A 15,743-nucleotide genomic window follows, 5' to 3' on the forward strand; every position below is an offset into this window, starting at 1 on the left:
GTGTATGTAACTAGGTTGCGGGGAGACAGAGAGAAAGATATGTTTTTTATGTGACTAAAATGTAGAACCAGGATGCTTGCAAAGAACTCTACTAGGAGTAACTTAAACCAAAAGACTGGCATTTAAGATTTTATACTTGAGAGCAAACGCATATATGGAATCTGATTAAAGAAAAGGCAAAGGACTTTTACGTGATGTATTATGGGGTTAAGAGGAGGAAGTTTGGGGAAAAGATATGGGAAAAGCATTGGACCATTTTGGATTTCGGTTAGCAGTACCAACATAATTCTTTGACTTAAAATTAACTTCACTCACTGAAAAAAATAAATTTGATAAGTGACTGTGACTCTGTCAGATCTAATTAAGATTTGAATTCAGATAGTATTTTGAGATTAGAGTGTGGCCCAAAGTTAGAATGATTTATAACCAATCTTTTTGTAAACTAGTGTATAAGTCTAGAAAATCAAAGGTATAATACAGTCCTTTGTCTTTCGTTACCTAGATCCAAGATGAATAGCGATCAAGTTACACTGGTTGGTCAAGTGTTTGAGTCATATGTTTCGGAATACCATAAGAACGATATTCTTCTCATCTTGAAGGAAAGAGATGAAGATGCTCATTACCCAGTTGTGGTTAATGCCATGACCCTTTTTGAGACCAACATGGAAATCGGGGAATATTTCAACGTGTTCCCTAATGAAGTGCTAACTGTTTTTGATAGTGCACTTCAAAGATCAGCCTTGACAATTCTCCAGTCCCTTTCTCAGCTTGAAGGTGTCTCCATGAAGCAGAATCTTCACGCCAGGATATCAGGTGAATCACTTAAGGATTTTACTGCCATGTTATTGTTTAGAAAGATTTTGAGAAATCCCAACATATATTGAATTTAAGCACTAAGAATTAATTGACATTTATACTTTAAAATATATCCATTATGTAGTTGATGGTCACTTTTGGAAAAGAATCATGATTTTATACTGTTTTCTCTGGACATTTGGGAGGCTGGGGTACTAGCCATGCCAACTGAGAAGAGGGAGAATGTGTGGAGGCAGTATATTTGTGTGCATATATACATATATGTATGTGTGTACAAAACTAGTTCAGCTTTCTGAGCTTTTATGACTCCTGACAATGAAAGAATTGATAATTCAAAGCATTAGCAAAGTGGTAGATGCTACCTAGTGATCTTCAAAACTATTTTAGGAAATTCATTATTTTTATATATCAAGTTTAACATTGTGCTGGCCACCTATTAGGCACTCAATAACTTTTTTTGAATGAACAACAGATAAAGCCTCTTAACTTTAAAGAAATCGCAGTGGAGCAATCAGCAACTTGTGGTGTCAAAGCTGTGTCTTTGAATTCCTGCACTCTTTGATTAAGTTGGAGAACACATGTACCATTTTGTTTAAAAATAAATATTTACTTTATAGTACATTTCAGAAAGGTGGGGATTTATAATCAACAAAAATGATTACTGTGATTCCAAAAAAGGTTAGGAGTCACTACAGAATTTCTTGGAGATATTAAGATTCAAAAAAATTCCAGACATTTGATTTAAGTGAAAAAATAGTATCTGAGTGAAAAAATAGTATCTGCGATTGCAGTTACTGGAATAAAATTATGAAGATTATTAATCTTCATGCATCAGACACTAGGTAATCTCTTGCTAGGATCAAGAAGAAATGTCCTCTTCTGATAATGTTGCAGAAGGATTATTAAAAGAGGCTTTAGTTAATGTTATTGAAATGGTATTTAGCAAATGGTTTTAGGATGTCCTTACGTTTAGAAACTTTTCCATGCTCAGTTTAAATACTAAAGTTCTGTCTGCCTGAGTGACTCTATTGGTTTCAGGTGAATTTAGCCTAGTTCTTCATTATTCTCTGAGAAAGTGAGTTGCAAATTATGTTACTACCATAGTAACATTCATTCTACACACATATCCCGTGTAGGCATTTGCTAGACACTTGGGAAACCAAAACGAATATGGTATAGTCCCTCATCTAAAGGAGTTCAAGGCTGTAGGGGAGACAGCTATATATTCAAATATTTCCATATCGTGTATGTATGCCCACAGGTACATGCATATGTACATATTAAACATAATTGTAAAGAAGCTTACAGGCAGCTTTTGCTTATGTGATGCATGCATCACTCAAGGTATGTGTGAGATATATTAGCTCACTGGGCAGGGAGTGAATTGTCCTAGGGGTTTCACCCAAAGATTCAAGACTAGATGGTAAGATTAGGGGAGGATGCAGGTGTCCCAGGCAGAATGAACCAGGGATGGGAAAAGTCTGGTTTTAGGTATATTGCGCCTCCATCCTGGACTCCAGACAAGGCACTGAATTAGTAAAACCCAGGATGCCTCTGTGGTTCAGTCTCCTTAGGAACATTGCATTGCTCTTTGTCTTCTGGGATTTTTATTGGTCGAAAGTTTACTTGCTATTCCCAGTGGTTTTGATGAAAGGTATTCAAATACGCAGTTAGCATTGAAGTATTGAATAAGTGAGGAAGAAAAAAATAGCCCTCACGTGTTATTTAAAGTAGTGTTTCTCAAACATTAATGGGCATCAGAATCACCTGTAGGGCTTATTAAAGTGCCGATTGCTGGGCCCCACCCCCAGAGTTTCTCACTGAAGAGTTCTGGCCTGGGGTCCAAGAATTTGCCCTTCTCAAAGCTCTGAGGCTGATGCCGATTTCTAGGGACTGCACGCTGGAAACCATGGACCTGAAGTAATTGATCTGGACATATCTCTAACACAGATGTGGACATGTCTCTGTTTTAAATAAAAATTTATTTACTTATTTTGATCAGTGAATGAGTCAGAGAATGACAAAGGTTTTTGTTGTTTAGCACTAATGGGGGCTTAGTGCCTGATGTACCCTGCTTCACCGGGATAGTTGAAGAACACACTTAGTAGCATATAGTAAGACAGAAAGATTAAAATGAATTGACATTTCTATCAAAACACTGTCCCTTACCCTTTTTTAGTTCTAAGGTTTTGATTTTTGTGGTCAGTTTTGCTTAACATTATGTTACTTTTATCTCTGTCTTTATATTATAAATTTACTTTAAAACTTGTGATATGAAAGTAAAGAATCTGAAGATCCAAAAATGTACTCCCCTCTACTACCCTTTTCTTAAAATAATATAGTTACTTTACTGTACAAAATAAACCACTTAATGGTAATGATATCATGTTTTAGACTAATTTGCTTGATTCTAAAAAAAAAAAATGTTTATCCTAACAGGTACCATATACATGATTCCATTCAGTAAGATAAGAACATTAAGGATGGCATATTGCCCCATATTATAAAAGTATAGAAGATAATGAAAAGCTAATCTTAGAAAAATTGGTTGTAAATGTTTACATAGTTTTTTCTTTAGAGGTGCTGTAATTGGGTTTAGACACAGGCCCCTTGTTGGAGGTGGGTGGCAGGGAATTCACTCTTGCTGGCCACACTTCAGGAGGGACACAGAGAAGGTTGGTGAGCATATGAGGGACCCTTGTGGCTGAGCCTGACGCCCTCCACCTCTCACCTGCCTTCTTCCTGAGTGTGTAATATCTCCCCAGCACATCTCCTTATGCTGATTGAAATAAAATCAGTATTGCATAGACTTGTCATGACCCAGCATGCACAGGCCTGAGATATCATGTGCAAGGAAAGGAAGGTGTCTCTGGACCTAAGGAGTATCTTCTTTTTCACTCTTCCTGGCAGAAGTTTCCTCCAGATACAAGAAGCATCTTTTATGCAATGATGCATTCATTTGACCATTTTGCTTAGCTGTTCCATTTGTGTCTGTGTGAGGGTGCTAGCCTGGACTTAGGGAAGTTTTCTTGCAAAAGGGTAAACTTGAGTGTACTCTTCCTGGCTGAGTGAACTGGGGAGAGTTCTCCAGACAAAGTAGCATGCCTAAGGAAAGCTACAGAGGTACCACGAAATGCACAGAAAAATTCATGCACTTTGTCTGGACTAGGAGATTGGAGGCCAGATGTGATAAAGGGAAGGCTAGATAGAGAGGGAAAGCCCATTTCCCCTTCTCTTATTCACTAATTTTCTCCTTATCTAAAAGTGCTTAATAAAGCACTGGGCTGGGCACAGAGGAGCATGAAAAGGATCTCAAGAAGTGACGCTACCCTCCAGATACAAAACGGTTAAGGAGCAGTGCAAAGCAATACGTGACTAAGGTCCTAAATGACTGGTCCAGGCAGTAAGTGATTATGAATGTCCCTGTCATGTTGTCATAGCATTTGGGGCAGGTCATGTACGATGTGATCTAAACAGGAGCTGAGTAGGCAATAAGAGACATTAGGGCATTACTATTAAATGAAAGGAGGGGAGGGAGGTTTAGCAACTGTTCCCACAATGTAAGCCCCTTTTTCTATTCTTAGAGGTAATGATATGCAAGTCAATAGAACTATGGGACTGAGGATTTAAGTAAGAGGTTCTTCAGGGTTATATGTTGAGAAAGTTACAGATCCTCTTCAGAAGATGCAGGTGTATATATATTTAAATGTCTGCCTGAATTTCAAGAGGTTCAGGGCTTTCCTAAAGCCCAACCATGGCCTCTACTCAAGAATCTGGATTTAGATAAGACATGCATCCTATGGGGGTGTGGTGGGCAGTGGCCAGAATGACCAGGAATCCTTTCTGTCTCCCTTTCAGGAGAGAGGCCCCTCTTTCAACTCTGTGTCCCCTCTACCCTCCATCTACTCTCCTTTCATAACAATGTTTTGACAGAGTTCATGCCTTCTTTAGCATAACCTTCCCCCATTCACCCTTTCACCTCCACCACACTGAACGCACCCTCCCCCACCTTCCCAGTGGCTGCCTCATGGCCAGACTGAGGGACGAGTGTCGGGATTTCTCTTCCTTTATTTCCCTGCTGGATTTGATACTGTTGCCTCCCCCCCGCCTTTATGAAACTCCACTGACAGCACTGTCTTGCCCTTTCCTCCGTCTCTAGCTGTGGCTTTTCTCCCTGCTCTGGGAGCCTCTTCCTTTACTGGTCCTGTAGGTGTGAGGTCCTCAGGGTGCAGATGTGGCCATCTGCTCCTGAATCCTGCGTTCTCTTCCTGATGGGATGGCCTCCTTTCTGAACCAAGGCTTCAGCTGCCACTTATAGAGCAACAAGTGCCAACTTGATTGATTGATTGCTTGATTGCCAGAATCTGTCTCTTAAGCTCTGTATTCAGATATCCTCTTGTCCGTCAGATGTTTCAAACTAGAGATATCTTCTTGCAAACTCAGTGTATCAAAAAGGGTAGTCATGATTTCCCTCCCCTCTCTGTGCCCCCCTCCATCTGAAAATCGTATTTCCATATTTATTCTTTCAATAGATATTTACTGATTGACTACCATGTGCCTTCCAGAATTCCCTGACTTGGTTAATGGGACCAGAGAACTAGGAGTCGCTCTAAATTTCACCCTCTTCCTTATACCTTATCTCTAATTGGTTTCAAAACTCATGTAATATCTTTAATATCTATTCCTCCCCTCTTCCTTGCCTTCCTTTCATCTATCTTTCAAGTTTTTTTTTTTAATGCTTATTATTTATAAAGCGATGATAATATAATAGTGAATAAAATTTACCTCTGCCCTGCCCCCATGGAGTGGAAGCATAATAATTATGTATTCTTTTTATTTAAATTGTGGTAAGTGGTATGAAGAACAGTGTGTTAAGGCACATAAAAGAGGGAGTTTAACCTGAAATGGGTTAAAGAAAGATTTCATTAAGAAAATTATGTTTAAGCCAACCTTTTAAGGGGGAAAACGATAAGATTACATATAAGAACTGTTTAAATGGTGCTTGCTATGTGCAAGTTACTTTTCCAAGAAACTTTATATGAATTCTTTTAATCTTCTTGTGATCCTATGAGGTAGGTTTTGTTGTTATTGCCGTATTACAGGAGGGAAATCTGAGAGGTTATCATTTGGCCAAGGTCACACAGCTAGTGCGTGTTAGAGCTGTGACTCAACTCACTCATTCGGGCTCCACAGTATGTATTCTGAACCCTTATGTTGCTTCTTAGTGTGGGCATTTTTGAGGGACAGAGTAGGGAGGAGAGTGGGCAAAGGGGACACTGTATGAGAGCATTTGAATGCCCAGAGGGTTTGGTGTTTGAGGAAGCCCGTCACAAAACGTCCTGTGGTCCAATCCCACATTTGGTTCCTTATTCTTAGATCTGGGAGCAGCATGGAAGGGTTTAAGTGGAGGAGATTAAAAGTTAGGCCTTTGTTATTTCTTGCCTGGATTACTATAGAAGCACCAGGGAATATGATGTTTCACTCTTCCACTTGAAGATGCTCTTCAGAGTAAGACACAGAATCAATTTAAAAGTAGCTTTTTAGGAAAAAACTACAATAAAATTATACATAGCTTCATTTTTAAACTGAAGTTTGTTTTTAGGACAAAAATAGCAAGCATCTAACTAAATGATTATGTTAAGACCTCATTCGTTATATGTATGACTTCATCGTATTGAACATCCAGAGTCTGTTGAATTACACTGGGCAGTCTGTGGTTTCACTGGGCATTCTGCTCTGTGCATGGCATCGGAGTAACATAGCACTCTCCGTAACCCACTTCTTGTGATCTTAGTTTTTCTTAAGTTTTAATATATTGACAGTAGAATTTAAGCTGAACAATCAATTTGCATCTGAAGCAGAGCTAGGAATGAGAGGAGTAGAAATGGGATGAAAAGTGTTATTTCTTTAGGAGCCAAGAAAGAGAATGGATGTTTCAAACATCTAAGTGTTTTCAAAAATATAATTGTTGTTAAGTTCTCTAACCCATCACTTTTTTTTCCTATTCTCCTCCTCACTTTGCTCATCTTTCTCAGAAGTAATTTTGATAGATTTTGTTTATACTTTAAGAAACAAATTGGGTTAATAATCCTGTTTCCCACTTGAGTATCCTTTTACATACTTACAATAGAGAACACTTAGTGATTCTTTGAAAACTTAAAAATTAAAATTATTATAAAAAGTATATTCAACCCAGCAGTCCTACTCCAAGGTGTGTGCCCAAGATAATTGAAAACAGGTATTCAGACAAAAACTTGCACATAAATGTTTGTAATAACATTATTCATAATAGGAGAAAAATGTAAACAACCCAAATGTCCATCAGCCGATGAATGTATAAACAAAATGTGGTATATCCATACAGTGGAATATTCAGCCATAAAAAGGAACGAAGAACTGATACATGTTACAACATGGGTGAATCTTGAAAATGTATGCTAAGTGAAAGAAGCCAGACACAAAGGGTGCATATTTTATGATTCCATTTACATGAAATGTCCAGAATAGATAAATCCGTAGAGACATAAAGTAGCTTAGTGGTTGCCAGAGGCGCAGGGGAGGGGGTATAGAGACTGTCTGCTACTGCGAATAGGGTTTCTTTTTTTTTTTTTTTTCTTTGCGGTACACGGGCCTCTCACTGTTGTGGCCTCGCCGGTTGCGGAGCACAGGCTCCGGACGCGCAGGCTCAGCAGCCATGGCTCATGGGCCCAGCCGCTCTGCGGCAGGTGGGATCTTCCCGGACTGGGGCACGAACCTGTGTCCCCTGCATCGGCAGGCGGACTCTCAACCACTGTGCCACCAGGGAAGCCCTCAGGGTTTCTTTCTGAAGCAGTGAAAATATTCTGGAATTAGATAGTGGTGATGATTGTATAACCTTGTGAATGTACTAATAACCACTGAATTATATACTTTAAAAAGGCAAGTTTATGGTACCTAAATTATATCCTAATTTTTAAAAAGCATTCATGTGGGGAGCAAGAAAAAGGTAATTGAGAATCTGCAAGCGTTGTGAAGATGTGTTGCCATAATGTACATCGAATTAAGGCCAAGTAAGAAGAGACACCTCCACTTGGTGGATTTTTGTTTCTTAACATTCTCGGATGGGAATTAAAAGAGGACATTGTACCCCTGAAACATAAGCAGTGAGGATATGAGGACTAGACCTGTTCTTTTTTTTTTTTTTTTTTTTTTTTGCGGTACGTGGGCCTCTCACTGCTGTGGCCTCTCCTGTTGCGGAGCACAGGCTCCGGACGCGCAGGCTCAGCAGCCATGGCTCACGGGCCCAGCCGCTCCGCGGCATGCGGGATCCTCCTGGGCCGGGGCACGAACCTATGTCCCCTGCATCGGCAGGCAGACTCTCAACCACTGCGCCACCAGGGAAGCCCTAGACCTGTTCTTAATGAAAAGCTTTTGGTTGATAGTTTGGCTTTTACTTGGTTATAACTAGAAATATTCGTGTGTTCTCAACATTTAGCTACATGCAGCTGAATTAACAGACGCCTGAGATGAGCACTGAGAAATGAATACAGTGGGTATTTTAATGGCTAAAACCTGCTTTATTCCTGCCCCAACCTCTCTGTCTATTCCTGCATGTATGATGTAGCACTGGTGAGCCCCAGGGTGTTTTAATGAAGCGTTCCCTAGGAATTTGGAAATAGGAAAATAAGTTTGTTTTCTGATAGTTAAACTGTACAGTTGACACAGAACAGAGCAGAGATACACAAAATCATCGTAAGCAAAAGTATGGCTCCCTTACTGGCAAAGTGTGATACAATCCAAGTTAATATAAATAAAGAGTATTTCCATTAGAAAGCAGGCAAGTCAGCCTTGGAAGCATAGATAAAAGAGTCATAGTGGCAAATGTTGCAGTGCCCACCCTGTTTATACAGTATAGGATATATGAAGAGAGAGTCTCATCCAGCAGCAGAGAAAATTCAGGTCTGTCTGTAGACATCTAAGCTGTATCACCAGATTAATGTAGGCTGGCGCCTTAAGCATTCAGTTCATCTAACCAGTCTGCTGCTTTTATTTTTTTTCCTTAAATTCCTTGCATCCCAAACTGCCTTCTGATGACAGTGATGATGACAGTGATGATAATGATTTGGCTTTCAGAATAGATCTATAAACAGGGAGAAAGTGTTCTGACCATAGAAACTTAAAGTGTAATCATGCCTATTATGGTTATTTCTTATGAGCTTGGCAAATCCAATAGATCTGTCTTCAGTGTTCATACTTATCAGGTTTCAGAGCTAAGTTCAAGGACAAGACCATAAACCATGGGACATGAACCAGTGTAACAAATGCTCCCTTGATAAACCTGTTAGGAGGCAGCCTTTGACCATCACAGACAGCATCTCTCTACTCCAGTGGTGGCTTGTAGCCAAATACGAGAAAGAGGGCATTTCCACATAAGAATTTTCTTTGGCATTTTGCACCTTTTAAGTTGCCCGTTTATTAATGATGAAAAACACAAGGTTTTTAAAGGATGAAGTGGTGCTGTAGGTAAACCTCTAGGTAATTCAAGACTTGAAACCACTATCCGATTTATGTATTAATAAATCCTGAACCTAACTAGAAAAAGCACTAGCCTTTGTTCATTCCACTACCATCTCTTTACCACTCAGCTTTGATTTTATGTGTGGTATGTGGCAGTATATTCTTCATTGAGTGAGGTTAAAATTATATACTGCGTTTACATCCTACTGAGATAGCCCTCTTAAGAGAATCAATTCTTTTTTTAATCCAGGTTATTATCAATATATCATCTAGATACATACTTCTAAAGAGAGTCCGTTGATAATTGTTATTTGAAATAGTTCTTTTATATTTTCTTCAGTTGATCTTTTTTCTTAAGTAAAACACAAAGATTTCTTTTTCCTGAAATTATACTTTCTCCCTCAGAAAATATGAGAAAAATGTATTGCATGGAGTCAAATCCCAAGTAGAAGTTGATGTGTTTTTGTTTTGTTTCTCCATCAGGATTGCCTGTTTGTCCTGAGCTGGTGAGGGAGCACATCCCTAGAACCAAGGATGTGGGACACTTTTTATCTGTCACTGGGACAGTGATTCGAACGAGTCTGGTGAAGATCCTGGAGTTTGAGCGGGATTACATGTGCAACAAATGCAAGCATGTATTTGTGGTCAGGGCCGACTTTGAGCAGTATTATACCTTCTGTCGGCCATCCTCATGTCCCAGCTTGGAGAGCTGTGATTCTGCAAAATTCACTTGCCTCTCAGACTTGTCTTCATCTCCAGCTAGGTGTAGAGATTATCAGGAAATCAAAATTCAGGAACAGGTAAATGATCTAATAAATGCAAAAAATAACAAATTAGAAGAAGTGTTTTTCAGCTATGGGCAAATTGCCAGGACTAGGGAACACGTTTGTAATCTGTTACTAAGAAATAATCAGAGGAACCGAGTGATTTGTCTTATGACTAGATGCAGGAAAGAACTGCTTCTCTTTTCAAGTTAAGTAAATGTTATTGTGTTTAGTAGTTGGAGCATGTGTTTATTTTGACCATCCACAAGGTAGATTATATTTTGAGATATTTTCCATGTGGATTTTTTATTTTATTGTAGTTTTAGTGAATTCTTAAACTGATAGTAGGCACAAGTTTCAAGAAAATTCCATAAATCCCCATCGTAATTAAATTGTGTGATAATACCAGAGAAATAGAAACAGGAATTGCAAGAACTGCTAGGCTTCTGAATACTTAGTATGTATCTGAGCATACTCAGTGTCTGCTTTCTTTTCCTTGCTAGGTTCAAAGGCTATCTGTTGGAAGTATCCCACGAACAATGAAGGTTATCCTGGAAGATGACTTAGTAGACAGTTGCAAATCTGGTGAGAATGTTTATATAGTATGTCCTAAAGTATTGACTAGGAAAAGCCACTTTTTATTTTCCCAAGATCACTGGCAAGTGAGTGTGGGGAACTTGAGAACAGAGACTGGCATGAGGAGGTAGGTAATAGCAGGAAAGAAGCTGGGCTGGAGTTCAACAATCTAGTCTAGCTGCTTGTTTTACAGATGAAGAACCTGATTTGCCCATGAGAGCTTATCCTTTGTGTTTCCTCCTCTTATTCCAAACAACTTAAAAACTGTTGCTTTTACTGTTTGCCTAGCAGTTTCCACTGGCTGTTTAACATTTAATTTAAATTGAAGGTGGGTCAGAAAATGGAAATGATTGTTGTCAACGATTGCCTTTCAACTAACTTCAACATTTCCTGCTTTAAATATTTCCCACCCTCACTAAGAACCCCTTAATCTCTTAAAAAAAAAAAAAAAAACTAGCACCAATGTGTCCCCTGGGCAGTAACAGGTATGTCTGACCTCTTATTTCATATCCCAGTGCTCCCCTACTGGACAAGTCGAAAATGCTTTATGTCTCTAAATTCCATCATTTCCTTTTCTTAACCCTAAGCTTCTCCAAATGCCTCATTTTTACTGAGCTGCTGTTTCATTAAAATGATGAGGCAAAGGCTCTATGGAAACAGAGTTCAGTATCTAGAGTCAAGAATAATTCCTTGTCAAAAGATTCTCCCCTTCCACCAAGAATCACCAACCCATAGTTTGAAATTTATGTCAAATATATTAACAGTTCATACTTGTCTAAACAGTATTCTAAGTAAATAACAGCTCTGATCATGGTTTGCCTGCTAAATGGACAAGGCTGTGTCAAAGTACCTTGTTCATATAAGACTCTAGATTTTAACCAGAATCTGTAATGTCTGGATCAGCAAAGCAGTGCTTGTATGAGCTTAGCCAGAACATGAAAATGTCCTTTGATAGAGATTAAGATGTTTTCATGCAGTTCATCTAAACTAAATTCTTTCTGCACTTAAAAAAAAAAAAAATCTGGGCTTCCCTGGTGGCGCAGGGGTTGAGAGTCCACCTGCCGATGCAGGGGACACGGGTTCGTGCCCCGGTCTGGGAAGATCCCACATGCCGTGGAGCGGCTGGGCCCGTGAGCCATGGCTGCTGAGCCTGCGTGTCCGGAGCCTGTGCTCCGCACCGGGAGAGGCCACAACAGTGAGAGGCCCGTGTACCGCAAAAAAGAAAAAAAAAAAATCTTAAGCTATTTTTCTTTCACATGTCACTAACAATAGAGAATGGATGGAAGCAGTCTGTCATCAGCTGTCTTTCATTTATCCATTGCTACAAACCTCTGTGAGAATCAGAAGACATAAATGGCATAATCCTTGCCCTTCAGGAATTTACAGTCTAGTTAGGAACCCCAGTCTGACGTTGCAGAGTAATAAAGTTGGAGGTTGTGTACTGATAACTGTTAAGTGCTGCAAGAGATCAAAGATGGGTCTGACCAGGGTGGCTGCAGTGGTAAATATGCTGCAGAAGATAGAGGGGACAAAGAGATTGGATTGTAAAAGTAAGAATTTTAGCTTTCTGAAAATCACATTTTTTCCAATAACATTTACTATGGAAAAACATGCAAGTTTCAAATTAGTATCTATTGCCTTGGACTATCGTGTATACCTCACAATTGTTCTGATGATCATATGAATCTGTCTCTCAAATATCTGAATAAATGAAAACATGTATATATTAAAGGGTGTTTAATGGTATTAGTTGCTTTACAAATGTAAAGTAGGTTTACTATAATAATAGCTAATATTTATTGAGCATGTATTCTAGATATTGCATGAAGTACTTTATATATATTATCTGACCCAATTCTCACTATAGTTCTATGATGTAAGTATAATTATTCCCATTTTGTAGGTCAAGAAATAAGCTCAGTTTATTAGGTAGCTTGCCACACAGCCGGTGAGTGGTGGAGCTGGGATTTGAATCCACATGTGATGAGTCAGTGCTCTTGTCCATTCTTGAGTACTTCACATTTTCCACATTACTGCTGCTTAGTAAAGTCAGGTTATTAGTAGTGGGTGCAATACCTGAAAGTTAAATTTCTCATTTGACTTAATGTAGAAACAACCTATATATAACCCATTAAAATGACCGTAGTAGAGAATTCTTTGAAGTGCTCATATAAAGTTGCCCTGGCCATTTTTATCTAAAAAATTGGGGGCAGACAATATAGTAAATGATCACTATTCCTGATTGGATTTGAAAACCATCCAGCAGTGGTTGAGGAAGTATCTTGAAAATGTGTGAAGATTTAATGTGTTCATCACCATTTACTGTGAAGTTGCCTTTGGCTAGAAATATGCCTTCTATTCGGTGAATTGCTATACCACCAGTTCCATGCATTTAGCATTCACAGAACACTTTTCTTCAGGAAATCAAAAGCCCTGCGGATTACACATTATACATTGACATTTAGAGAGTGAAAGGCATTTTGTATCAGCAGATATCATATATTTGACATAGGCTTGGAAATGAAGACTTGCCTGTTAGTTCAGAGTGTAAGTACTAGGATTGGATTTAAGGTATGTCCAACATCCTATGTTCAACAAGATTGAAATCTGGGGGACTAGGATTATCTTTCCTTTTTTGCCCCCTTTTCTCCAGTACCAAAATATCGAATGCCAAGCACTCACCTATACTCGTTAATCGAATTGTATGTAATAATAAAAACAGTTGTCATTGTGCCTATAAGTTGTCATTGTGCCTATAAGTTACCCAAGGCCTCTTAGGAAAATCTGTAAAAGTTTAATATTCTACCCATCAATTAGGAATGGGAGAGTTTCCTTAGATGGGAAGGAACCAACCAAGAAAGAACAAGCAGGGTTGTATCTTCTGCTTTCATAGCTTACGGAAAGGAGCTTTGAAGTAGGACAAGTATTCATTCATTTCTTAGTGCACTCATTCTTTTGTTCATTAAAAAAAAAAAGGCAGCGAGTGAATGTTAACAAATGCAGTTAAGTAAAAATGAAATATACAAGAAACTAAAACTAGTATAGTATCCATTATCATGAGATTGTCTCCTTTCCTGACACCAAATTGATTATGCAGTTGACCCTTGAACAACATGGGTTTGAACTTTGTGGGTCCGCTTATACACGGATTTTTTTCAATAGTAAATACTACAGTACTACACGATCCATGGTTGCTTGAATCTGTGGATGCGGAACCTCAGATTCAGAGGGCTGACTGTGGACTTGAGCATCCGTGGATTTTGGCATCTGAGGTGGGTTCTGGAACCAATCCCCTGCAGATACTGAGGGCAGACTGCACTTTAACCTTTTGGCTGCAATTCCCACCTCTTCTTTAAGTGAGAACTATATGGTTAGAGATTCTGAGAGGATGAACATTTCACCCAATATAATCATGATGAATAAATCATCCAGTAAACTGTTTTCCCAGGGAAAGTTTAGAATTTGGTGTGATTATCATGTAGCAGATTAAGAAAAATTAAAATGCTGGCTTTAGCTTCTAGCCGTGCAAATACAAGTGCCTGTTTAAAAAAAAAAATCGGGACTCTGTGGTGGTCTTTTGCCCCAAATGGTTTCTGGAAGAATGTGTACTACTCTAAACCATGGTGGGGTAGTGGTTTATTTCTTGGTTCTGGTCCTTTGTCGAGTTTGTGCCCAAGCAGGCAGGATGCTACTGCTGGACTCACTCGGTGCTTTGTTCCAGGTGATGACCTCACTATTTATGGGGTTGTAATGCAACGGTGGAAGCCCTTTCAGCAAGATGTGCGCTGTGAAGTGGAGATAGTCCTGAAAGCCAATTACGTCCAAGTAAATAATGAGCAGTCTGCAGGGATCAACATGGATGAGGAGGTCCGAAAAGAATTTGAAGATTTTTGGGAATACTATAAGAGCGATCCTTTTGCAGGTTTGTGTTAAGGGTATAGAGCTGATAATTATTAACGGCATTTTATTCATTAGTTAAATATAATGTTTGTGATTTACATGCTATGTATCAGTGACTGTGTTCAAAGGGAGTAGCATTAGTCAGTACCTCTAGCTGTAGTCTCCCTTTGCAGCCCTTTTCTGGTATAATCTTTTCTATTTAGAGATCTTACTGGAAATTCCAAGAGATTTTCCATTTCAACTATTATTTTAACATCTCTTATATTGCCAAAATAGTTTCAGAGCTTTCTACCTTCTTTACCAATTAAATACATAGTTCTGCCTTAAATAGGCAAAACTCATCCTATTATGAAACTTCATCCTATTAAAACCATTTCTTTTCTGATGTATCTGATACAGTTAAGACAGCTTCACACGGTTTTAGCTGAAGATTTAAAAATATGAAGTAGGAAAGAGATGCAAAAAATAAGCTTTGTCATCACAGCAAAAAATTTTGACTGACACTAAGATGTCATTACACAGATTAAAACATAGCCATTGGGTTTGTAGAGTATTTTTTATTTAAAAATCCCAAATGTATAAAACACCAATTAAATCTTCAAATGTCTATTTTCATTCTTCCTTGGAGGCATCTTCTGAGAAAAATAAACGGAAGCCAGTAAAAGACTATTTCTGATAAACCTCACCTCAAATCTAATACACAGTGATTACTTTATTCTTAAATCACATGCTGAACTGGACAGATATTATTTCACAAAAAAAGACTTTCAGGGACTTTCCTGGTGGTCCAGCGGTTAAGACTCCATGCTTCCAACGCAGGGGACGTGGGTTCGACCCCTGGTCGGGGAACTAAGATCCCACATGCTGTGTGGCTCAATGAAATAAAAATTAATTAATTAATTAATTAATTAATTTAAGAAAAGGCTTTCACTTGCCTAAATATAGGCAGTTTGCTTTTATTTTGTGGGATGATTTTTTTTTTTTTTGCTTATGTGTGTAACACGAGTATGGTAGTTACGGATCATTCTTTTATTTGATCCACACAGAAAGAAGCAAAGGTCTCTATGTTGTGGTTTTATTAAGCAAACCTTTTAAGAATCATATGTATTTTTAAATAAGCTTTTTTACTTAAAATTGTTTCTTAGGCTCAAATCCTCACAAAAAACCTGTAACTCTTCCTTGGATCATAAT

The 15,743-nt window shown here is 38.6% G+C and overlaps 1 protein-coding gene across 3 annotated transcripts in view; it reads left to right on the top strand.

The window, feature by feature from the left end:
• The first annotated feature begins 509 nt into the window (after positions 1-509).
• Positions 510-15,743, top strand: part of MCM9 (minichromosome maintenance 9 homologous recombination repair factor) — a 75,828-nt gene continuing 60,594 nt past the window's right edge. For all 3 annotated transcript variants that reach the window (XM_065888455.1, XM_065888456.1, XM_065888457.1), the window contains exons 1-4: positions 510-813; positions 9,796-10,112; positions 10,580-10,661; positions 14,374-14,574. In XM_065888455.1, the coding sequence (XP_065744527.1) occupies positions 510-813; positions 9,796-10,112; positions 10,580-10,661; positions 14,374-14,574 (904 nt within the window). The remainder of the gene's footprint in view (positions 814-9,795; positions 10,113-10,579; positions 10,662-14,373; positions 14,575-15,743) is intronic.

The sequence above is a fragment of the Phocoena phocoena genome, chromosome 12, assembly GCF_963924675.1.
Source record: "Phocoena phocoena chromosome 12, mPhoPho1.1, whole genome shotgun sequence".
Classification (NCBI taxonomy): domain Eukaryota; kingdom Metazoa; phylum Chordata; class Mammalia; order Artiodactyla; family Phocoenidae; genus Phocoena; species Phocoena phocoena.